This window comes from Cervus elaphus, chromosome 12 (genome assembly GCF_910594005.1).
Source record: "Cervus elaphus chromosome 12, mCerEla1.1, whole genome shotgun sequence".
NCBI classification, from domain to species: domain Eukaryota; kingdom Metazoa; phylum Chordata; class Mammalia; order Artiodactyla; family Cervidae; genus Cervus; species Cervus elaphus.
The window spans coordinates 64,127,355-64,151,734 of record NC_057826.1 but is presented as its reverse complement, the minus strand read 5'-3'; the positions used below and the strand labels follow the sequence as shown (position 1 = coordinate 64,151,734).

At 35.5% G+C, this 24,380-nt stretch overlaps 1 protein-coding gene across 3 annotated transcripts in view; it reads right to left on the bottom strand.

Moving 5' to 3' along the window:
• INO80 (INO80 complex ATPase subunit) overlaps window positions 1-24,380 on the bottom strand; it is a 121,287-nt gene that overhangs the window by 63,117 nt on the left and 33,790 nt on the right. For all 3 annotated transcript variants that reach the window (XM_043919201.1, XM_043919199.1, XM_043919200.1), the window contains exons 8-19: window positions 19,122-19,175; window positions 17,857-18,060; window positions 15,498-15,693; window positions 14,371-14,438; window positions 13,047-13,256; window positions 12,496-12,576; window positions 11,532-11,627; window positions 6,048-6,107; window positions 5,489-5,631; window positions 3,863-3,947; window positions 2,872-2,989; window positions 1,862-1,947 (exon numbers count right to left, since the gene is read on the bottom strand). In XM_043919201.1, coding sequence (XP_043775136.1) covers window positions 1,862-1,947; window positions 2,872-2,989; window positions 3,863-3,947; window positions 5,489-5,631; window positions 6,048-6,107; window positions 11,532-11,627; window positions 12,496-12,576; window positions 13,047-13,256; window positions 14,371-14,438; window positions 15,498-15,693; window positions 17,857-18,060; window positions 19,122-19,175 — 1,401 coding nt within the window. The remainder of the gene's footprint in view (window positions 1-1,861; window positions 1,948-2,871; window positions 2,990-3,862; window positions 3,948-5,488; window positions 5,632-6,047; window positions 6,108-11,531; window positions 11,628-12,495; window positions 12,577-13,046; window positions 13,257-14,370; window positions 14,439-15,497; window positions 15,694-17,856; window positions 18,061-19,121; window positions 19,176-24,380) is intronic.

Below are 24,380 nucleotides of genomic sequence, written 5' to 3'. Positions count from 1 at the left end.
CTCCTGTAGGCAGAGGCCTCCCATAGTCTAACTCACCGTACTGTCCCAATCTCATCATGTTCTCCTGTATTTCTTAGCAACAACAGTCTGAATGTTTGCCACACGCTGCCTATTTGAATATTGACCTACCTTTGTTCATTCTTGTTGCTTAGCACCCACTTCCCACCATATTTCCTAGTAAAAGCCAACTCATTATTCCAGATCTAGCTCACACGGCATCTCTGCTTTGATGAACCTTCCCTAATAGAACTATCCTCTTTCTGTGTTCCCATTATACTTCACACAGATCATCACTGTATATCCTATGATATAGTACCAGCTATTTAGATATTCATCTCCCTGGGAAATCTGAATAGAACCTAGACGCTGCATCTCTACATATCAGTTGCTCGCAGACAGTAATAGTTCAATAACATATATATTATTTAATTAACAGATTAGAAACATTGCTGATGTTTAAGAAATTTATAATACATGCAGTAGTTAAGAACCACACATCTTCTGATCACCTCGCTAATAATCACTAAATAAGAGATATTATGATGCTGCTATTGTTTTTAAGCTGTTTCTGATGTAAAAACCTCAAAGATCCATTTTTTTCATGAATTATTTTCTATCAGGTACATCTGTGTGATACTTCTATTTAGGCAAAATCAGCCAGTTTCACAAAACGACCATAAAGTTTTTTTTAAAGGAATAAAACAAAGGTACACTTCTTTCCCTCTCTTTGAAGGTGTATGTCACCACTACAATCCTATACGAGAGTTACTAAATTTAAAAATGATCCAGCCTCTGGCAGTGACAATGAGAACCACCTGATGTTATCAAGAACCTGGAAAGATGCCTTTTATACAAACAGAAGAACTGTGAGAAACAGGAGTAACCTATGTGAAGCAGGAAAATACTCCAAAGGAGTAAGAACTGGGAGAAAAAAAAAGATGAAAGGAGAATATGAGGAAGATTCACAAGAAATAACAGAAAATTACAGAGGTCGGGTAAAAATCCAAAAAAAATATTTATGAACCATAATTATAGACTTTATGAGAAAAAGTAATACAGCTCAAAGCACATTAAACTTCTAAACCTACCTCTCAGTCTGCAGAAATACAGGAGACAGAGGAACATGTCAGAGAACACCCCAATAATGCATTTAGCAAAATTCGGTATGTGGAAAACTCTGGACAAACTACTCAGTTTCCCCAACAAAGAATTGCAAAAGGGAAAAAAGAAGGGTGGGACTAAAAGGTATCTAAGGGACATATCACCCAAACACTACATATGGACCTTGTTTGGATCCTGACCTCAAAAAGTGAACACTTTAAAAGAGAAAGGAAGAAAAAAAGCATACACAAAGATAACTGGGGATATCTGAGCACTGACTGGGTATGTGATACTACAATGAAGTAACTTCTTTTTTTGTAGAGATGATAATGATATGTGATTATATATTTTAAAAAACACCAAATCTTTTAGAGATACACATGAAAATATTTATAAATGAAACAAAAGACATTCAAGATCTGCTTCAGAATAATCTAAAGGGGTGAAGAATGATCATGGGTTGATAATTTAGGCTATATGGAGGATTCATTATACTATTCTTTTATAATATTTCAAATTCTCCATAATAAAAAGTATAAAACAAAAAAGAAAAAACTATTACTTGCAAAAAAAAAAAAAAAACTATTACTTGCCTTGATTATTTGACTCATCTTAAGTCTCTGTTGACCCTCCCAAGTTTAAAGGTTTTCTCTCAAACTAATTACGCTTCAACTAAACATTTACCGAGGAATTTTTTTTACCCTGGAATCTTAAGTTGGTGTTTAATAAATCCTAAAATCACAAGATCAACTTCCCTTACCTTATCAGACAATTCATTTTCCACATCTTTCTTGATTCTCCTCAGCATAAATGGCTTCAATATCATGTGTAAGCGAGAAAGTTGATCTGAAATGGCAGGAGACCCCCAGACAAACAATACATTATATCAATTTAACAACAACAAAAAAAAGAAATATCATGATCATCTCTCACTAAACACCTCTGGCATAATGATTTTTTTGAAAGACTGAAACAATCTTTTCCCAGGTAGGAAGCCAAGGGATCTGAATTTTCCACAGCATCTTGCTATAGTCAATTGGGCAAATGCGTTTTGCTATCATTTACTCAGACTAACAAGGATGATTTTATTTTTATCAGAGTTCACCTTCAAAATGTTTCAAGAACATTTTATCAATAATAGGGTTCTCAGACAGGTCTAATGCAAGCTATATGGGACTCCCAGTGTTGCCCCAAAATCATTTTTCAAAGTGTGTCAGCATATTAACAACATGTAGTATAAGAAATTACTTAAAGACTTTTCTAATGGTAGATATCACTTCACATTATGTAATAAATACTCCATAACTCTCTTAAAAGATACTAGTCAAGAGATCAAAAAAATTTATAATAAAAACTCAAAAATGTTCAAAGAAGAAATAAATCCTAATATATAGAGAAAAAATACCAAAAATTACCCTTCTAATATTTTGTTTTTATTACAGGCAAAAAGTCTTACCCCATTTCACAAAGAATATAAAGTTTTTCAGGATCTATGTGGAAAATGAGGATTTTGTAAGCCAAAACTGAACTTTGCCTGTTCTGCCTTGAGTAAATAGTCAACACTACAGCAGCATCACTTGAGTAAGTCCTTTTTTGACTCTTAAACACACACAAAGCACATAAAAAAGAAAAAAATTGTATTTTAAAAGAGAAAAAACTTTTGTCTCAGATCCTCTTATGCATACTAGAAGAAAATTCTTTACACAGAAGAAAATATACAATTATGTGCTGCCTACACTAATAAGAATGAAAGTTCATAAAAGTACTCACTCTCATCTATGGCAGATTTGTTTTCGGCATGGCTCTCAATGTCCTTGGAAAACCATTCATTAAATTCCTCGTGTGAATCAAATAACGTTGGCATAATGAAATGCAACAGAGCCCAGAGCTGGAAACAAACGAAAAGTAAAATAGCTACAGAGCAACAAAATGACAGGATGTGAAGACATAATGAGTTCAGAGAGAGAAAGTGAACTTGCAGATTTGTTTATCTGTGTCTAGGTGCATGTGTATGTGTGACTAAGTGAGAGTGTATAAGCACATGTCTCATCAACCAACTTTAACAAGGCACTGTAGCAAAATGTGGTTATTTTTCAATTAATTTCACACTGAAAGTCTCAAAGTCCTGCTCAGATTTGGCAGTGAGACAGTTTTAAAATTTATACAAAGATCCATTCCACAACTGAACACAGTCTGAGGTAGCAAAACTTGCTAATAATAACTCTAGATCAGGGATCAGTAAATTATGACTTGTGGTACCAAGTCTGGTCTGCCATCTACTTTTATAAATTAAACTTTATATTGGACATAGTCATACCTATTCTTTTATGTATCATCTATGACTGCTTTTACATTACAATGGAAGGTTGACTAGCCGTGCAGTGACTATATGGCCCATAAGTCTAAATATTTACTACCAGATTCTTTACAGAAAGTTTTCTGATTCCTATTTTAGATGATAAGAGAATTTTAGCTCCTCTCAGTGTTAAAGAATATTACCTTTTCATTCTAGTATAAAAATATCTCTGCATTAGATGAGTAGCATTCTTAATGTGATCATTATTTAAGTACCAAAGAATAATGAAATTTACTTGCCTTGTGCCAGAGAATAAGAAAACAGGAATGATGCCTCCTCTGCACCTCCCCACAAAAAACCACATAGGGCAAATTCTTCCTTTTAAAGGGGGATTATAAGTTGTATACAGCTATAACACTCTGGGTGGGCCTGGGTAAAGAATTCCAATCTGTTACTAGTGCCTACCTCTGCCATGGTGTTCTGAATGGGGGTCCCAGTTAGCAAAAGCCGATTCCGACACTGAAACTGCAGGAGTATCTTCCAACGAACACTGTCCAATAAAATGAGCAATAAATTCCAAGTTAGCAGTAAATCTTTATTTGCCCTACTGAGAACCCTTATTTCTAGAAATGCTTTTCAAAAAATAACAAACATTCAGAATCAAGCAATCTATAATAAACACAATTGAAAAATATCATTCAACAAAGCTGAGGATAGGAAATTTCAAAGGAATTAACTTCTCTATACTGAAAACATGATATTAAGGTATTAAAATTTTAAAAAATCCTCAAATAGGCAGTGAAAGTGAAAGTGTTAGTCGTTCAATCGTTTGCAACCCCATGCACTATAGCCTGGCAAGCTCCTCCGTCCATGGAATTCTCCAGGCAAGAATACTGGAGTGAGTAGCTATTCCCTTCTCCAGAGGATCTTCCCAACCCAGGGATCGAACCCAGGTCTTCTACATTGCAGGCAGATTCTTTATGATCTGAGCCAGCAGCGAAGCCCAAATAGGCAGAGTAGGATCCGTTCTGGCTTGATAAAGTCCTTCACTATCTTTAGTCAGTTTTGTTGATGCAAACCACGTAACTGGTGGCACTAGTGGTAAAGAATCTGCTTGCCAGTGGAGGAGACCCAGGAGTCACAGGTTCGATCCCTGGGTTGGGAAGATCCCCTAGAGGTGGAAATGGCAACCACTTCTGTATTCTTGCCTGGGAAATCCCATGGACAGAGGAGCCTGCTGGGCTACAATTCATGGGGTTGCCAAGAGTCAGACACAACTAAGCGACTAAACACACATAGTAGAAAGTTTTTAAATTATTACTCTTTATGCTTCTAGTGTGAGTTTGGAGGGAACAATGGAAAATGAGAAAGGGTAAGAAGCAAATACAAACTGAATCTATTGCTCCTGGCCACAAGCACGCCCTACTTCAAAACAGTGAAACAGGAAATTACACTCTTCACAGAATGGAAAGGTCCCTGGAAAATACTATTCTGCCAGTTTACATGGACTTCTAAGAAAGTCCTATGAATTCACCAAGAGTTAATAAAATCTATCAAACTCAAGGTCTAATACCACTGAGTAACACTTCAGAGTCAAGCACTCATTTACTATTCAGTTTGGGAGCTTAAAGGTATTAGAACATTTTAAACATGTAACTTTCAATTAAAGGATTCTTAGGAGTCTAATAACCATCCAGGGACTAGGATAACCTGCATAAAATAGTAGAAGCTATAATTCACAGAATTTAACATTCTGCTTCCTACTAAGATCTGTAAAGTAATCCCTCAAGCAAAGGGCAGATACCCCTTCCTCCACAGAAAATTTCCTTAAAGAACAAAAATCAGTTAAAATGTCATAATTATTGAGTGGGTAGGAAGAAGTTGAGAAAAACCCTCACACTCTAAACATTAATATTTATATTCCATGAAAACACAAAAAAGAATGTATGCCTTCTGGTCAGATACATGGTTTATGCAGATACCACGTTTTGAATTCTCTCTGATCTTCATTCTTGTGTGCGTATATCATACACATATCTATGTATCTGTAAGTCCTCAGTCCACAGACTTTATTTCTACTACTTGCATTACCTGGAACTACTCTTGAGTGCCTGAGCTTCATCCAATACCATGTACTGCCACTTGACTCGCTGGAAATACTTTACATCCTGTACCACCAGCTGGTAACTGGTGATAACCACATGGAAGGGGGCATCCTGAGTGTAGAGGGTCTTCTGTAAATAAAAGAGGGCAAGGGTGAAAACAGATACCTAAACAATTCATAATAAGACAATGAGGAATGGACTGTATTTCCTAAGGCCAAGAAGTTTAAGATAGCCCTAAAGATATGCTTCTCCCATGTAGGAGATGTGTAGTGAATTAAAGCATGACTGTTTTTAAAGCAGTCACCTTAATCACAAACCTTGTTAAAAAGTAGTCATCAGCTTATTAAAGAGAAAAGTTCTTAATCCTGGCTGACTGTCTATAACAGGAAAAGCATTGTAAAAGAAAAAAAATTACATCTGCATAGAAACATGTAAGATTTTATGTTAAGAGAAATTATTCAAATCAACTGGAGAAATAATGACTACACATATGTGTGAATATATATATGTGTGTATGCATATGCTTACAGTAAGCTGAAAGTTACCTGACTCCAGAACCTCCTGATGACTTTCCTGTCATGAGGATTTCCCCAATATGGTAGCACCTGGAAAAAGGACCAATATGTATATTAGTTTCTACTGATAATCTTAAAAGTATCATCACAAATACAGGCTTTTCTGGTGGCTAATGGTAAAGAACCTGCCTATAATTCAGGAGAACTAGGTTCAATCTCTGGGTCGGGAGGATCCCCTGGAGAAGAGAATGGCTACCTTCTCCAGTATTCTCGCCTGGAGAATTCCATGAACAGAGGAGACTGGGGGGGCTACAGTCCACGAAGTCACAAAGAGTTGGACATGACTGAATGACTAACACTTTCACTTTCATCATTACCAATACATTAATCAGAAAGGCTTTTTTAAAAAACTTAACAGAACGAATATTGGAATTCCTCTTTTGTCATTACTATACTAGGAGTTGGACAAGCACTCTTCCTACTGACCCAGTTAAAACACAAATACAGAACAACTGTTTGAAGGCATCAGAGAGCTACTTAGAGGAGTCCAGATCTAGAAAGACAGGAAAGCCTGGCATTGTACATGTTCCTCTAGAGAGTGCTGATCCTTCCCAAAAGCTCTAGTTGAGACACGAAGAAACTGATAAGTTGTTTTTCTTTTAAAGGGATACACAACCCACAAAGAACTGTAGTTCAAGGAGGAAAGTTTCTGATAACTACCCATCTCCCTGGCCTTAAGTTGGGAATGAAAAGATACATACACACTGGTAGTAAAGGTAAACTATACATACACTCGCTTTATCAGATTCTGAAATCTGGCTTCAATTCATCCCAACTCTTGACTCACATTAATGGGGCTTTGGATTATTAGTGTCCCAGAAAAAAATTACTGTAGGCAAAAAAATCCACAACAAAACCCCAAACACACATTGATCCTCTCTCTGGAAAAAGAAAATAATATCCAGAGCCCACAATTATCTCCAGAACTTTTCCTATACATCTGGCATTAAAACAAAACCAAACCAAAAATTTTAGAAACAAACTTTTAAACAAATGCTTGTTTGTTCACAGAGGAGATTTAGAATTTCAGTGTTACACTAGAAATTACAAAAGAACCAAAGGGTATTTCTAGAACTGAAAAAATAACTACAATTAATAATTAAATGATGAGTTCAATAGACTGAATCAGTTGAAGAGAAAATTAGTGAACTACAAGAGAGGTCAGAAGGAAACATCCAGACCAAAGCATGGAGAAACAAAACAATGTAAAACTCGGCATTTCTGTGATGTACCTAGACGTAACTCTCATTCTTTTTATTGTTATGGGATTCAAAGTGCTTCTTGAATCCATAGCTTAACATGTTTTGTTCTTTTGAAAAATCTCAGAAAAGGAAGCACAAATATGCAGGAAGGGATGAAGATCAATGAGAAATGAATGTGAATAATATGAATAAATCTAAATAATTTCAAAAGTATAAATAATAGTAAAATGTCTTCTGGGGTTTAAAATATAAAATATATACAAAAACAACTGTGTTAAGACTAGAGAAGGGGAGTATAGTTACAGTACTATACTAAGGTCTTTCTACTATCTGAAACATATCAACAGTATTAACTTGCATTTTTTTTTAGAAAGTTAAGCATGCATGTTGTATTTTCCTGGGAATCTACTGAATAACAGAATGAATATATAATTAGCAAGTTTAAAAGGGGGAAGAAATACTACTACTTTCCCAGTAGTCCAGTGGCTAAGAATCCACCTCGCAATGCAGGGAACTTGGTTCAGTCCCTGGTCAGGAAACTAAGATCCCACACACCTCGGAGCCAAGAAGCCTGTGCTCCACAACTACTGAGCCTGCAGAGCACAACTAGAGTCCACGTGCCAACAAAAGACCTGCATGAGCCAACCAAGCCCCCTCGGTCTGCAACTGAGACTCAATGCAGCCAAATAAATAAATGTACTTTATTATTTTTAAAATATTATTTATTTTATTTTTGGCTGTGCAGGGTCTTCCTTACTACAGATAGGCTTTCTAGTTGCGGTTCATGGACTTCTCAGAGCTCAGTTGCCCTGTAGCATGTGGAATCTTCCTAGATCAAGGATTGAACCCACGTCCCCTGCATTGTCAGGCAGATTCTCAACCAGTGGACCACTAGGGAAGTCCCAATAATATTTTTAAAAAATAAATAAAAGGAAAAAAAAAGATAAAATCGAATCAATCAAAAGGACTCAAAGGGAAAAAAGGAAAGTTAAACAGGTGAAAGAAGAAAGCAAAGAGACAACATATTTAAATGCAGCATATCAATGATTACATTAAAAGTAAGCACAGATATTCCAAATAAAAGAAATACATGTTAAATATAAATATACAGAATAGTTAAAAAAAAAAAACCAGAGCGAGCAAGCAAACACTAACCAAAAGTGTTTGGAGTGAATATCAAAGAAAATAGACTTTAAGATTTTCCTTCTTAAAGGAAAAATTTTGTAATAATAAAAAGTTCATTCACCAGGAAGATAAAATTGTAAATCTGTGTACATCTCATTGTCTTAAAGCAAAAACAAACAGAAGAAAACAAAAATGTATACATCCATAACTGTTGTCAATATTAACACATCTCTTTCAGTCAGCAATAGGACAGGCAGACAAAAAATCAGTAAAGATGTAACAGAACAAGTTAACAAACTTGACCTAATCAACATATATACAATGTACTTAACAAGTGCAGAACAACTACTATTTTCAAACATACATAGGAACATTTATAAAAACTGCCCATGTGCCGAGCCATAAAAGCAAAGCTCAACAAATTCAAAGGATTAAATTAATAATAAAAAGCATATTTTCTTATCAGTGGATTTAAGCTATAAATAACAAAAAGATACCTAGAAAATCATCCTTTGTTTAGAAAATAAGAAAAACACTTTTAAGTAACCCATGAATCAAAGAAGAACTTGAAGTAGAAACTGGAAAGTATTTTGAATGTTAAGATAATAAAAATGTGACACCTCAAATCTTTGGATGGCTATGGTCATGCTAAGAAAAAATACCCTTGAATAAACATTAGAAAGAGCTGAAAATAAACCATTTAAGCTCCATCTCAAAATGATGGAAAGATAAAGAAGTTTACCCAAAAAAGTAGAAAAAGAATAAAGAAAGAGCAGAAATAAATGAAATAGAAAACATACTGAATAGTCAATTTTAGGAATGAAAAGTGGTACATTAGTCAAGAGAAAAAATCTAAATCCTATTTCACAAGGAAAAGGAGGGAGATCATAGGCACTAATCATACTAGAACCCTAAAACCAGTGTTACTCAGACAGTTGCCAAATAAAATGAACTTTTAGATGTTATCATAATAGATCTAAGTGTCTTTTGAATGTAACCAGACCTTAAACTTGAGTAATGTCTACTTCTAACTATGTTCTGCAGGGAAGTGAACACACTTCTAACAATTTAAAGGAATAATGGTAACAGAAACAATGAATTAATAGACCAAACGTCATCAAACTTTTTCTACAAATAGCCAGATAGTAATTTTAGCTTTGTATGCCGCAGTCTCTGCCACAACTACTCAACTCTGCTGTTGTGATGTCAATGCTGCCACAAATAATCAAATTTAATATTTACATAATATATATATCAAACATAATATATGTGTACTTAAATTTCATATTTCATTTGCAATGAAATATTGTTCTTTTGTAAGCGACAATTTTAAAAAGCAAAAAAAAAACTATTCTTAGCTCATAAGCTGTACCAAAGAACTGGAGGTGAGTTCCTCAATAAATTAAATAAAGAGATAGCATTTCCACCCCTAGGTTATACCCAAAAGAACTGAAAAGAGGACAAGTGTTCAAATAGAAACCTGTACATGAATGTTTACAGCAGTATTATTAACAATAGCCAAAAAGAAGAAACAATCAAAATATCCATCAACAGACGAATGGATAAACAAAATACAGTATACCCAGAAATTCACTATATTATACTCACTATAATATATATTATGACTGAATATTATTCAATCAGAAAAAGGAATGAAGTGCACAACATGATGAACACCTTGGAAAAACTGCTAAGTGAAAAGAAGCCACATAAAAGGCCACATCCCGGGTATACAAAATATTCAGAATAAGCAAATCCACAGAGACATGAAGAAAATTTGTGGTAGACAGAGGCTAGAGGCAAAGAGAAACAGGGAAAGAGATTTCTGTTTGGGATGATAAAATTCTGCAACCAGACAGCAGTGATTTTCACAACAAATGTACTTAATACTACTCAACTGCACGCTTTCAACTGGCCCAGAAGTCCTATTTTACTGACCCCTAAACTAGAGTTTCAAAAGGAAGCTCAAAATGCAAATAAAAACTCAGTTTCAGGCACTGGTATAAAGTCAAAGGAGAGGTACCAATGATGTTATGTAGTACTACATTGCCATCTATTGGCCTGTGAAAGAAATATTGAAGGTGGCTTCGAAGAAAACTTTTAAGAATTAACTTTTTGACCTCCTCATTGTTTACCATGTAACAACAAAAGAGCAGGAAAAAAGATGGATGCTCCATATTCAATGTGAAAAAACTCTACAGAGAAAATACTCAACAAATTGCCTTAGAATGACCTCACCTCCTTAGAATGAGTTAGCCAAGTTAAAAGCCATATACATAACGTGCCTTGTAAACAGTTCTTAGGTCTATTAATTCAGCCACAAAGGTGTGGCCACAGACACAAAGGTGCCCCAAAGTGGAATACCTCAGACATGTCCCTATTCCTTACAAAGCATAAGCCAGAAAAACACCTCCCATGCCCTCTTAAATTGCGTGGAACCTCTGTTTATTATGGAGACCCAAGATCAAAGATCATGTCAGTATCTCTTGGTATATAATCTCCATAAAATCCTCCTTAATATGCAACTTCATTATCATTATATTCCTTTATAGACAAAACAAGTATTTAACATTTCCTTCCTTTTACTTGCAAATAAGATAATAAATCCTATCCATTCTTTCTTATATCCCAACAACTTTGCATAATTAAACTATTTAAATCTTGTCCGTACTTGATGTAACATATTTTCTTGCTGAACACTTCCCATGTCAATCTCAATTCTTTTCCTCTACATTAGTTAAAATCAACTTTCACATTATTACCTTAGACATTATAAACTGGACCAAAACTGAAGACGTGGCTTTGGAGTGTCAAAAAAATTGATTATGATTTATCAAAACCTACATTAAGTCAGTCAGCAACATAGATATTTTCTATTATGGCAGTACAACTAGGAGCTACAATTTATGTGGCCAATGCAGCAAAATCACTCAAACTGGACTTCAGCTTTCTCATAAAACAGAAGGATGCAATATGCTCTCTTATTGTTACCATCAGTAACTTAAATAGGAAGTGTATGCAAGGTTATGTGAAAAAAATGCAAGAATTAAAAGCTATTATGAGCAGTTAAGGAAGGCAGCAAAAATGGAGTCAGAAAGTTTATTTTAAAAAGAGAATTGATTTTTACCTTAAATTTAGGAACAAATCTAGTAAACTCCTGGTGCCAATTGTTAAGTGTGGATGCAGGTGAAATTATTAAGAAAGGTCCCCAAATGTTCTCTCTCTGAAACACAAAATCTGCGTCAGCCAGCTGCAGGAAAACTGAAGAAATTTAACTCAAAATTTTAATTAACAACAAGAATAGTTTAATAGGCAATGCATTGTAACAAGAGAAATGGTTCCCATTTCTCATACCTGTACACTCAATAATAATGATAATATTATATGTTAAGAAAAATAATATTCTATGCTACAGTAACACAAGCAAGGAAGTTGCTAATAACATCTTGAGAAAAAAATAGCAAGCAATTACTCCCACTCCTCCCACCTTTTACAGGTCCTAATGTGTATCATTCACAATGCACTTATGACATACTGACTTGTATGTGTTGCTTTTCCTTACACTAGATGATCACAACAATATTACTATTATTTAATTGGAATAGAGCGTTTTGCTTTTTTCAAAATGACTTCACACATTTTTTCTCATTTAATTCTTACAAAATTTCTGTAAGATAGGTATGAGCCCCACTTTGCAGACGTGGAAACTAAACCTCAGAGAGTTAAAGGGAAGTCAGGTCAAAAGAGACTAAGTGAACTGTCCAAATTAACACTGCTAGTAAGTATAGAGCTGAGATATGAAACCACAGCTTCTGATCTAACTACAGTGTTTTTGCCACTACACTGGTGGTTTTCAACAGCAGATGGGGAGTGAAAACACATATGCTCAAAACCTATCCTAATATTCTTGGAAACTAGAAAGTTTCACCACACTGTGTCACCTTGTAAAGGCCTTGAAGGCAAGGAACAAGACTTAATGTCGTGGTATGCTACATAATCTAGCATAGTGCTTGATAATGACTGATTCTCAGTAGAAAACAACCCTAGGATTGAGAGAAAGGAAGATGAAAAGACTGCATGCATCTACCCACCTCAGCCAGATGGGCCAGGAGGGCAATGCTTTGTACTGTTTTACCAAGGCCCATTTCATCTGCAAGAATGCCATTAATACCCTGGGGAAAAAAAAACAACAACACAGAGTCAACCAACACCTCTCACGCAGCACTACTGCCACAAAGAACTACCCAAGATGTCAGACCTGTTCAAACAAAAGTGACTAGAGATACCCAGTTTCAGCACTATTACTCACTACTATGATGATTCCTTTTGTCAATTCCAAGCTACAACTCTGAATCATGATACATGAGACAAATGGGCCAAAGCCAGTTTTTCAGCTAATCTAATCCAGGTACAAAAGCAATCAGGTTTACTAAAACCACTTAAGACAAAGTTTATACATGATACAAATGTTTCCCAATAAAGCTTCCAGGTTAGAAACAGAGACATCTTTCTGATTCCTGCTCAAAAACAAAGCTTTTTTTTTAAAAAAAAGAATGAAATCTAAAACATTATCTTCTGCTCATTTCACAATATATAATTTACAAACAAAACAGAGGGGGTAGCACACAGTTCTAAAATTCACCTGTTCATAGAGATTTGCCAACCAATTCATGCCTTTCAGCTGATAACCTTTTAATTTGCCATTAAAAATTGTAGGCTGTGGAATATCCTCACCAGCCCGGATAGATGGGTTTGCCAGGCTATAACTCTCTCCAAACCCAGTGCCAGACTTGTTTGCTGCCCGAAGGGCAGCTGCTCGACTTTCTTTTGCATCTTCATCAAATGACCTTGTCTGGAAAATAAAAGTATATTAGAAGAAAAATATAAAAGGAAAATAATTAAATTCAAATGAAATTCATAGTGCCAATATATCTATCTTGTGCCGGCTGGAACTTTCTGATAATATTAATATATCATATTACATATAAAGCATGATATAACTGATTCTTGAACAACAAGGGTTTGAACTGTGTAGGTCAACTGACATGAAATTTTTTTCCACTAAATATGTACAAGAGTACTACATGATCCTGCCATTGGTTGAATCCGTGGATGTGGATCCATAGACATGGCAGGCTGTAAAGTTGTACAAAGATTTTTGACTTCAGGGTGTGTTGGCAACACTAACTCCCAGAGTTACTTAATGGTCAACCGTACATTAAAGTATATTACTAATATTTCAAAATTAATCTAACAGTTCTATTAAGAATACACTTTTGATAGACAGGCATTAAGCCGTATTACGTAATTACTTGCTTCATCAATGAATTTATTAAAAATGTGATATAAAATCTATTTGATTGGTCAGGGTTTGTGAGGAATAGGCTGAGTTTGTCTCTCTCCTTGACTTGGATTCTGTCAAAGTGAAAAGAGGCTCCTATGCAGTATATTAAATGGTGTTTACTTAATTGTGTTTAATTAATGTTTACTTAACTCTTTAATCTAACTGTAGTTTCTTTCTGATTTCATATGTCACTGTATCATGAATAAGCAAGTTATTACTAAATTGAAAGAATGTGCTAACTTAGCATTTTTAAGGCATGATATAGCTTCCTTAACAATCAAGACTGTGGTATTTTTCACTAAACAATGATGCACTTCACTTGGTATTATCCATACTTACTGGAGAGGACAGGAGAAAAAAAAATAGAAAAAGTCTCTTAGCTTTAGTCAACACATTTTTAAAGCTTAGAAAAGCGAAAGCTCATTTCCCATCTTCCTTCAAGTATTCCTACTATTATTCTAAAGTAAATAGAGCTATAAGCCCCATCTAATACAGTCTCATATATATATACACATTCAACAATGTTTTTAATTGAAAATATGATTAAGCTTAAAGGAAGACTACTTAAGTGAAAGGCTGTAAGGGTATTTCCAGGACCCAACAGTTCATTTCTAAGACTCACCCGAGCCTGATGAATATGATAAGCATTTTCAGCATTCTTCAGGGCCTGGGCTTTGAAATGGTTACTATCTGAAAAGGGAAAAACTTTGATTATAACACCTCACTAACTGACCTCTTTCAAGGATGCAATTTACACTAGCATATGTGGATCCCTGACTCCACATTCTGTTTATCCCTAAATTCTAAGAGGGTGAGGGAGAAGAAAAGGATCTAATTACTTGACAGAGGTAAGGACCTGCAAGTGGTAATGGAGGCAGGGAGCTCCCATGGTCTCCAGGAGCCAAAGTCAGCTCACAAAAGCCCCCAGGAGACTGAGCTCCAGTTTCCCAATCCTGCATTTCATGCACGAAGCAATGATAAAGTCAGGAAAAGCAAGACAATGAAGATTCAAAATTGTAATATATTTATACTGGGTGAAACTATTCTAAAAGAAAATAATAGAGAATATTTAAATCCCAAGATAATCTGAAGCACTCTCATTTTCTCTTACTCAACATGATTTTGAGCACTATTCTCTGTGAAATTCCTCTCAAACTTCTAAACCAATTCCTCCCTCTCTGTGTGGTAGGTCACAAAAGTATTGAAATAGTCTCTTCTCATGTTTTACTTGCATCACCAAGAATCCTGTTATGTGAGAGACAAATTCACTGCATTCTTCTGATAAAATATCTTTTATTTCTATTAACAAATCAAAACACAAAATCTCCCCAAATTTGCAAGATCAAATAACCACACCTTTTCCTCTTTAAATTCAATAAAAGCTTTTTATATGCTTATTTTATAGAAACATTCATACTCTCCCTACTCCAATTAAAATAAAAGTTCCCTTTCGATCAACACTACTTTTTTTTTTTTTTTTTAGTTCTACCACTTTATTGCTACCAACCCATCTCCCTCCACCCTCATGCACACATGCTCAGTCATGTAACCCCATGGACTGCAGCCCGCCAGGCTCCTCTGTCCATGGACTTTTCCAGGCAAGAATACTAGAGTGGGTTGCCATTTTCTTCTCCAACACTACTTATTGATCAAGACAAAACTTACAAGAATTGATAATGAATATAACCTGAGATATGAAAAAGTGTGAGGTGCGTATCTCCCTTCTCTAACTTCTGATTCAGGACTCACCATAATCCTCCTGTGTGATGTTAACTACCACCCCACCGCCAATGTCAATTTGTCTCTGTGCAGAACTATCCTCCAGTTTCCTTAAGATTTCTTCCTGGATCCCATCATGACCCATGTCTCGTTTACGACTCATGAAATGGGCATACAACTCTGTCTGGGTGATCAGGAAGTTCAGTTTTCGCTGTTGCCTCTTAGCCTAAAAGGGAAAAGAGTTGAAAGTGAAGAGAGTCAAATCATCAGTCACTACAAGGGTAGTCAACAGCATTCACTAAACCTATACATAGTCTGCAAACAACTCCTTTACAAATTCTTTACCTTTAGAAAGGGAAAAATTGCTAATGAACAAATTTTATAATCAAGACAGTGGCACTAAAAGCCAGGAATAATCTTCACTTATAGCCTAATAATAACCTATGTTTTGCTCTCCTTAACAAAATGAAATCTTTTTTCCACTAGGCTGCTGTCTAAATGCTTAATTCTTTATGCCTTTATTTTTCTTTAACAGCACTACGATACCAAGTAAATTCAAACAACATATGTTACATAATAACTTTGGTGACAAACACATGTGGTACAGCTTTATTTTTAAAAACATATATGTGTCCAAAACTCTTCTTTAACATCAAAAGTTAAAATAAGTGATGAAGAGCTACAAATTATTCTGCAGGAGGTATCTGAGACTAAGAAGCCTATGAAAAAAGAAAACGCTGCCCAAAACAACCCATTGTTCATCTGTGATAATGATAGCTACAAAACATGAATATAGACTAAATACAATATCACAAACACATAATTTCAAAAAAACGAGAAAGATAAATTCAAAGTGCCTCTGAAATTACCTAGTAAGAAAAATAATCATTACGTCAGTAAAAATCATTCTTGAAGATAAACAATAAAATGAATAAGCAAATGATCCAAAAGACTGAATTACATGAAATACAGCTCACACAATAATACCAAATCAAAGGGTCATTATTTTGCATGAACTATTTTATACTAAAATTCCTATGAAGTATACTTGAGTTATCTTTGATCCACCTGCACAAAAGAAAGACAGTACTAAAATAAGGAACATGGCCAAGGAAGGAAATAAGTCCCAAAGTATGCGACATAAAACCAGACTTCTCCTTAGGGTTTTTTTTTTTTTTTTTAAAAAAACACTTTAGCCAGATTCAGATTAGGGGAAAAAATCTGAGAGAAAACAGATTTGTTTTCATAAAGTATATGGATTTTCATGTTCTAAAGCTAAAGTACTGTCAAGAAAACCTTTCTAAATTAAAACAAAAAAGCAACATTCCCTTATCCTGAAAGGAAGTAAATTGCTATGTGTTTAAATAAAGAAGGCAAATTAAGGGAATAAGGATCCATCAAAAATTTCTTAATTCAGAAACTCAGAGAAAAAGATGGAAGTCAACATAATCACAGATGAAACTCTTCTCAGTTAGTTACCAACATATTGAGACAATGTCTCACAAACCTAGATTATAAGCCAACTCACTTTCAAGATTTCAAGATCTATGACTAACTCAAATGCCTCTAAACTCGGTGAGCAAGTATTTCCAATAGCATCAAAAGCTTACTAACTCAAAACACATTTGACTTTCAAGTAAAGATACACATTGCCCAGGGACTTAAGAAAACTGGATAAAATCTATATTGCCCATCAAAGGCATGAGACAGGAGGGAAGATGAAGAACTCTAAAGAGCCTCCACAGCTCTGTTTTGACAGGAGTACTACTTATACCTGAAAGAAAATATCCAGTCCTCCAATTCCTTTCCTTCTCCAGACCTCAACTGTGCTTCTACTCATCCCAGTGGGTTTACCAATGGCAACACAATGGCTTTGTCTTCTTAATCTCTCCTATTGCTTACCTGAATAACATGCTCACTTGATATCAAGCTTAGCAAGAGAACTGACTACAAGTTAAAACACAAAAGTAGGTGGGAGAATGGGTCTCAGAAAACTGCAACCAGTCCTGATCTTCCAACAAATTGAAATTACAGCCAGCACCTGGAAACAAGCCAAGCTAAACTATAAGCTGTTCTCTTTTTCTGTCATTCTTTCCTTTTCTTTCTTTTTCTTGGGGGGGGGGGGGGGTGGCGCATGTCCTCCAGAAATAAAAGAATAAGGCTACAAAGAATATAGGAAATTAACACAAAAGAGAGGTGAAGGCCAGGGAGAAGATCTTACTAAAAGAATAAAAACAACTGATTTACTGGACTAAAATCACTGTCCTCGAAGTTATATCTTAAAATATTTTTTCGATGGTTTCATTGGTTAGATTTATAACTTATGAAATGTAAAACAATCTCTCAACATGGCTGCAGCAATTATGGTTTCCAAACTTTTATGCCCTACCTCCCGCATTTCTTCATCCAACTTCCGCTGCTCCAAGGCTTCCTTCTCTGCACGTTTACGGTGTTCCTTCTCCACTTTCTCATACTTCTTCCAGTACAGAAGCATTTCCTTGGTGAGACGGCGGGCACGAGGTAAAGTCTCCTTACAGTTTTTTTGGGCCTGCAAGGCGGCTCGACGCACCTCCTTCATGCATTGGTGGGCAAGCTGCAGATGACAACACATTATCACAATAGAGGAGGACCCAACACTGGGGCCAATTCTCCCAGGACTCTAAGGAACAGCATCCCTCAACCTGACCAGTGCATATATCGTCTTCCTATGGCCATATCTTTTTCTCCTCCAATCTGATTAACGTCCCTGCATAGAAGTGTGAGCTAGTCCCAGGTCTGTGAGAAATCTACAGACCTTAGAAGATGAAAAAAAATATATAGTCACCTACAATGTTCTAGGAAGTTTTGAAGTATTATTAAACACATTACTAATAAGAGCTGTTGGGAATTCCCTGACAGCCCAGTGGTTAGGACTCCAAGCTCTCACTGCCAAGGGCCCTGGGAGTTCAATTCCTGCTTGGAGAACCAAAATCCCACAAGCTACATGGTATGGCCAAAAAACTTAAAAAAATAAAATAAAAAAAGAGCTGTCATTATTTATTACATGCTAGGCACCATTCTAAGTTTAACGTAACTGATTCCTTCTCCATAAAAACTGTATGAAGTTGGTATTTTATATATAGATGAGAAAATGAGGATGAGTAACTAGCCCAGGACACACAACTAGTAAGGATGCCTCATCTAATTCTCACCACACTCAAACAAAGTTGTGTTGTTGCTGCTGCTGCTCGGTTGCTCAGTCCAGTCCAACTCTTTGCGACCCCAAGGACTGCAGCACGCCAGGCTTCCCTGTCCTTCACTATCTCCCAGAGTTTGCTCAAACTCATGTCAATTGAGTCAGTGACAAAGTTGTATTAATTCCTTCTATGGGAAAGTATTAATACCACCATTTCTTAGATGGAGAGTCTGAGCACAAGATGATGCCATGGTTTGACCAAGGACTTAAGAGTGGGCTATGGTCTTACCCAAAAAGGTATGAAAGCCAGGAAGTCAAGGAAGAAATTTTATAAAATAGATTGAAAACATTTAGAAACTCTCTCAAGTACTATTAATTATCAAAAGGTCACAAGAGACAAGAACGGCAAACATAGATCTAAATAATAAGAACACATTCCAGCAAAACATAAAATGGGAAATATAAAACTATAATCTTACCTTGCGGCTATTGGTGAGAAACAAGTTACGAGCTGAAGCTTTCTGCTTGTTGGCCTAAAATATTTAAAACAATATTTCAATTAGGATTCCTTTTTGGAAAAGAGATTGTGTAGACTGGCACTGTCATTTATTGATCTCCATGAAGATTTAAAAAATGTCAAACCAAGTATATTCAAAGTACAATACTTTTTCAGTTAAAAAAGACACATCACTTCCAAGAGTTATCCAAATGTACCAACTCAGAACCACACATAAAGTCCTAAAGCAATGTTAAAAAGAATAAGCTGGTCCTGTGTCTGCCTTAGATCGAATCCTCTGTATACTTCTGGGAAGAATTTAAGCTATATTTAAGGCTTGAACTAAGAAAATGTAACAACATATACTAACTCTAGCACCACCCTGATTAGGACATTGCTTTCTAGGGCCAATCTGCAAAGAAGCGGAGACAGCAGGGCACTCACATACAGAAAACATTAGGAGAAAGGTGAACTAGCCTCTCAGTTTGTGATTGCAGTCCTACCTCCAGCCAAGGAACACCCACTGCCACTATTACTTAATTTCTACCACCACTTGACCTCATCTTCTTCAACATAAATTCCAAGGTAGACCTAACACAAGATGACTCTGCAGCCCACAACCAAGTCTCAAACTGCTGATTATGTCTTCCACTTCAATTAAAAAAAAAACCACAACCATCTGCAATAAAGAAACCTGATTTCCCATGACAGCCCATTTATTTGATGTGAAAAGAAGAGACAGAGCCTAGTGGCTCTCTGATTATTAAAGAACTCTCCTCCTGACTATAAAGAAACAACAGGTTTAAAGTTACAGAAAGGGCCTGAAAGTCATTTCGATAATAATCCCACCTCAGACTGTCTGATTAAGGGAATTTTTTTAGGGCTTTTATAAAAAACTTTCTCTAGAGCAGCTATTGCCACTCTAAAGATAAAAATCTAAAATACTCCCACTGAATTCCTTATCATTTGAAGGCTCTTCACCAGGTATGAAATATGTTTTTCTGTAACTTTTCCCATTAAGAATGTTCATACAAGTCAACAGGGCACATGAAAAGATGCTCAACATCACTAGTCATCAGAGAAATGCAAATCAAAACAAAAAGGAAACAGCATCTCACACCTGTCAGAATGGTCACTATCAAGAGGACCACAAATAACAAATGTTGGAGAGGATGTGGAGAAAGGCAAACTGTTGGTGGGAATGTAAATTGGTACAGGTGCAATTGAAAACAGCATGCAGATTTCTCAAAAACTAAAAACAGAACTGGCACATCATCCAGCAATTCCTCTCCTGGGTACATATCCAGGGAAAATAAATACATAATTTAGTGAAAATATTGATTAAAAAAGATACATACACCCCAATGTTCACAGCAGCACTATTTACAATAGCCAAGATATGGAAGCAACCTAAGTGTCCGACAACAGATGAAAGTGTGCCATTTGCAACAACGTGCATGGACCTACAGAGTATTATGCTTAGTGAAATAAACCAGATAGAGCAAGACAATTACTGTATGTGGAATAAATTCCACTTTTATGTGGAATCTAAAATATAAACAAATGAATATAGTAAAACAAAAACAGTGTCGTAGATATAGAGAACAAACTAATGGTTACTAGTGGAAAGAGCGAAGAGAGGGAACAAGATAGTGATATGTGATTAACAGGTTCAAACTACTATGTGTTTTTTATACTGAGTTGTGTGAGTTGTTTATATATTTTGGATATTAACCTTTTGCCAGTCATATCATTTGTAAATATTTTCTCCTATTTTGTAGGCTTTCTTTTCATTCTGTCAATGGTTTCTTTTGCTGTGCAAATGCTTTTAAGTTTAATTAGGTTCCATTTGTTTATTTTTGCTTTTATTTCTTTTCCCTTAAGAGACAGATCCAAAGAAATAGTACTACAACTTATGTCAAAGGTTGTTTTGCCTATGTTTTCTTCCAGGAGTTTCATATCTTATCAGATCTTCTCAGGTCTTTAATTTGAGTTTATTTTTGTATACGGTGTGAGGAAACTGAACTAACTTTAGAGTTATGGAAAAGGTGCAAAAAATAGAGTTCCCTTACTACTACTCACCCCCGCTTTTCCTAATTTTAGCAACTTATATAATCATAGTACAATTATTAAGAAAGGAAATTAACACCAGCAAAGTATTGACTAAATTACAGGTCTTATCTGAATGCCAAGAATTTCTGCACTAATATCCTCTTACTGTTCCAAGATCCTAGAACAGGATCCCACAATGCATTCATTTAGTTGCTCTTCTCCTTAATCTCTTCCTGGATGTAACATTTCCTCAATCTTTCTCTTTTATGTCCTTGACACTTTTGAAAAACACAATCAGTTATTCTGCAAAGTGTCTGAAAATGTGTGGTTTTCTGGTGTTTCCTCACTACTGGAAAGACATTATGCACTTCAGCAAAAAAAGCAGAGAAATGTGGCATTGATGTACTCCTCCCAGCACACCACATCAAGGAGTTCATGGTATGAAAAATTATATTACTCGTGATATTTACTTTGGTCATTTGGATAAGGTGCACTCTGCCAGTTTTGGGGCTATATGAATTCTACTTCTCCTCTTCTGCTCTCTAATTTTAGCATTCATAAATGCATCTAGTCTGCAACAAGTATTACTGTGGTATCTATGTAAGGATAATTTTATTTTCTTCTTTCCCTCTATATTTATTAACTGAATTTCATACTGAAAGGTAGAGATGCTCCATCTACACCTTTGTCTATTCAGGTATTTATGAAGTATGGACTGATAAATATTTCTTTTATTCCATGGGTTAAAATTCAGTGTCATTATCATTTTGCTGCTCAAATTATTCTAACTTTGGCCATGAAGTGGTCCTTCAAGTTTGTTCCTGTGTTCTTTTGACAAACCCCTCCTTCCCCTCCAGCTTTTTTCAGAACTTCCTTACTTTCCAGCAGCACTTAAAAGTGTTTTAAGGTTCATTTTGCTGGGTTTTTTGGGGTTTTTTGGCGGGGGGCGAGGGGGAAAGGCTGTGCTGTGTGGCTTCTGGAACCTTAGTATCCCAACCAGGGGTTGACGCACCAAGTTCTAACCACTGGACCACGAGAAAATTCCCTAAGGTTCATTTTGTATTCTCCCTGCTGAGTTCTGGAATACGGTACTTCTTGAAGGAGCCCTGATTCCTTTTACTAGAGAATAAAAGTTGTTTAGAAACCAAGACCTGGTTGCCAGGTATCCTCATTGTTACTAGGGTGTCACTGCTACTAGAGGCGGAAAAAAAACATACATACACACCCAAGTATATCTCTGTATCTGGGTGTGTGTATAAAACCATGAATTTATACTGACACATCTGATTCCAATCAAATTTCATGGGCTTCATTTTAACTTTCCCCTTCTTCCTTACTTTTAATGTCCTTCTCCAGCAGTGAAAAATTGGCTCTCACCTACAATATATTTACTTATTTGCTCAATGCTAATAGACACATAAAGTAGTTTCAAAACTGTTAACCTAGACCCCTGGGAGAAACACTTTTTCTATGTCAATCATGGCATTTACGTATAGCTCCTTCACTCCTTACCCTTTCATATCTGATCAAAATACTGTTTCCCTCAGTTACTTATATGAGGTCCTTGTTCTACACTTCCTGTAACTTGATTATATTACTCATTTCTAATACAATTAAGTATATTTGTTCCTATTTTTATTCCATTTTGCCCACACATCCTTCTAACCTCCCTCTCCAGCCACATCCTGACTGGTTGATACTTTATTTTGAAGTATGTCAAGAGACACGTAAAACATTAGTACGGTTCTAAAAAGCAGTCTGTACAAGATACACTCAAAGACTTCTTCCTCCTCATCGCTGCTACCCTGTCTCCATTCCCTCCCTTCTTTCTATCCTTTTCCCACCGGCCCTTTAAAAGGAATCAATCACTTTAATTTCTGGTTCATCCTTCTTGAATTTCTTTTGAACAGGTATTTGTGCATTTTCTTATATTCCCTTTGTTCTCACATTAAAAGTATATTTACTTTTTTATGTTTTGTCTCTTTAACTGTATGTCCTAGAAACTACTTTATATCAGCTCAGAGAGGTCTTCCTCATTCTTTATTTTTAACAGCAGTATGATAATCCACTGAGTAGACCTGTCATTATTTAATTCAAGCCCCATATATGGACATTTAGACTGTTTTCATTATTTTGCAATTACAAATAATGCTACAATGAATAAGCCTGTTTACATGTATTTTTGTGTGGTTACTTCAAGGTAGATTCCTAGAAGTGGAAGTGCTGATTTGAAAGGTAAATGCATCTGTAGATTAGTAGGTGTTGCCAACCTTCCTCTAATACAGTTCTAATTTGTATTCCTAGCAGTAATGCATGAGAACACCTGTTTGCCCAGAGGCTCCTTAATAGAATAAATTGTTGTATTTAAAAAATTTTGCCAGTGTGATAGATGACAAAGAGTTTGATTTTTGTCTAAGGGTATCTAAGTGGTTTTTCATTTGTATTACCCCAATTATGAGATACTTTGAACTGAATCTGTGGTAATTTTTCCCCTCAGTTTTTAAGTTCTTTCTGTGTTAGAGACAATAGCCTTGTAACTACAGTATTCAATGTAAATAATGTCTCACAATTTGTCAGCTGTCTTTTGTCAGGCAAAAACTTATTTTTACGTGGTCAAATTTAAGAGTATTTTCTTATATTACCTCTGGATGCTGAATTATAAACTCTTTCCTACACAAAAATTAGATAGAAATGCAATCATTTTATTCTAATATTTGTATGATTTCATTTTTTTACACTGACATCCCAAATCCATTTAGAGTATATGTGTGAAACACAGACCTAATTTTACCTTTTTTTGAAATGGCTATCTAGTTGTCCAGCACCACTTATTAAATGTACCACTAGTCTATCTGCCTATCCATGTATCAATATCACACTATTTTAATTGCAGAGATTTTATAGTATGTTTTAAAGTTTGGGAAGGTTTTTTACTGTTTCTCTAGTAATTCTTGCATACTAACTTGTTCCACAGAGTTTAGAATCAGCTTCTAAATTCACGAAATATCCTGTTCATATTTCAATTAAAATTGCACTCAATTAATTGCAAGCAATTAACTGAATAAAATGCAAACCACTGGTGAATCTAAGTAAAGGAATACAGACATTCCTTGCATTTTTCCTGCAACTTTTAAGTTTGAAATTAGTAAATCAAACTAAAACATTCAAACAAATTAAAAGAGCAAAATGA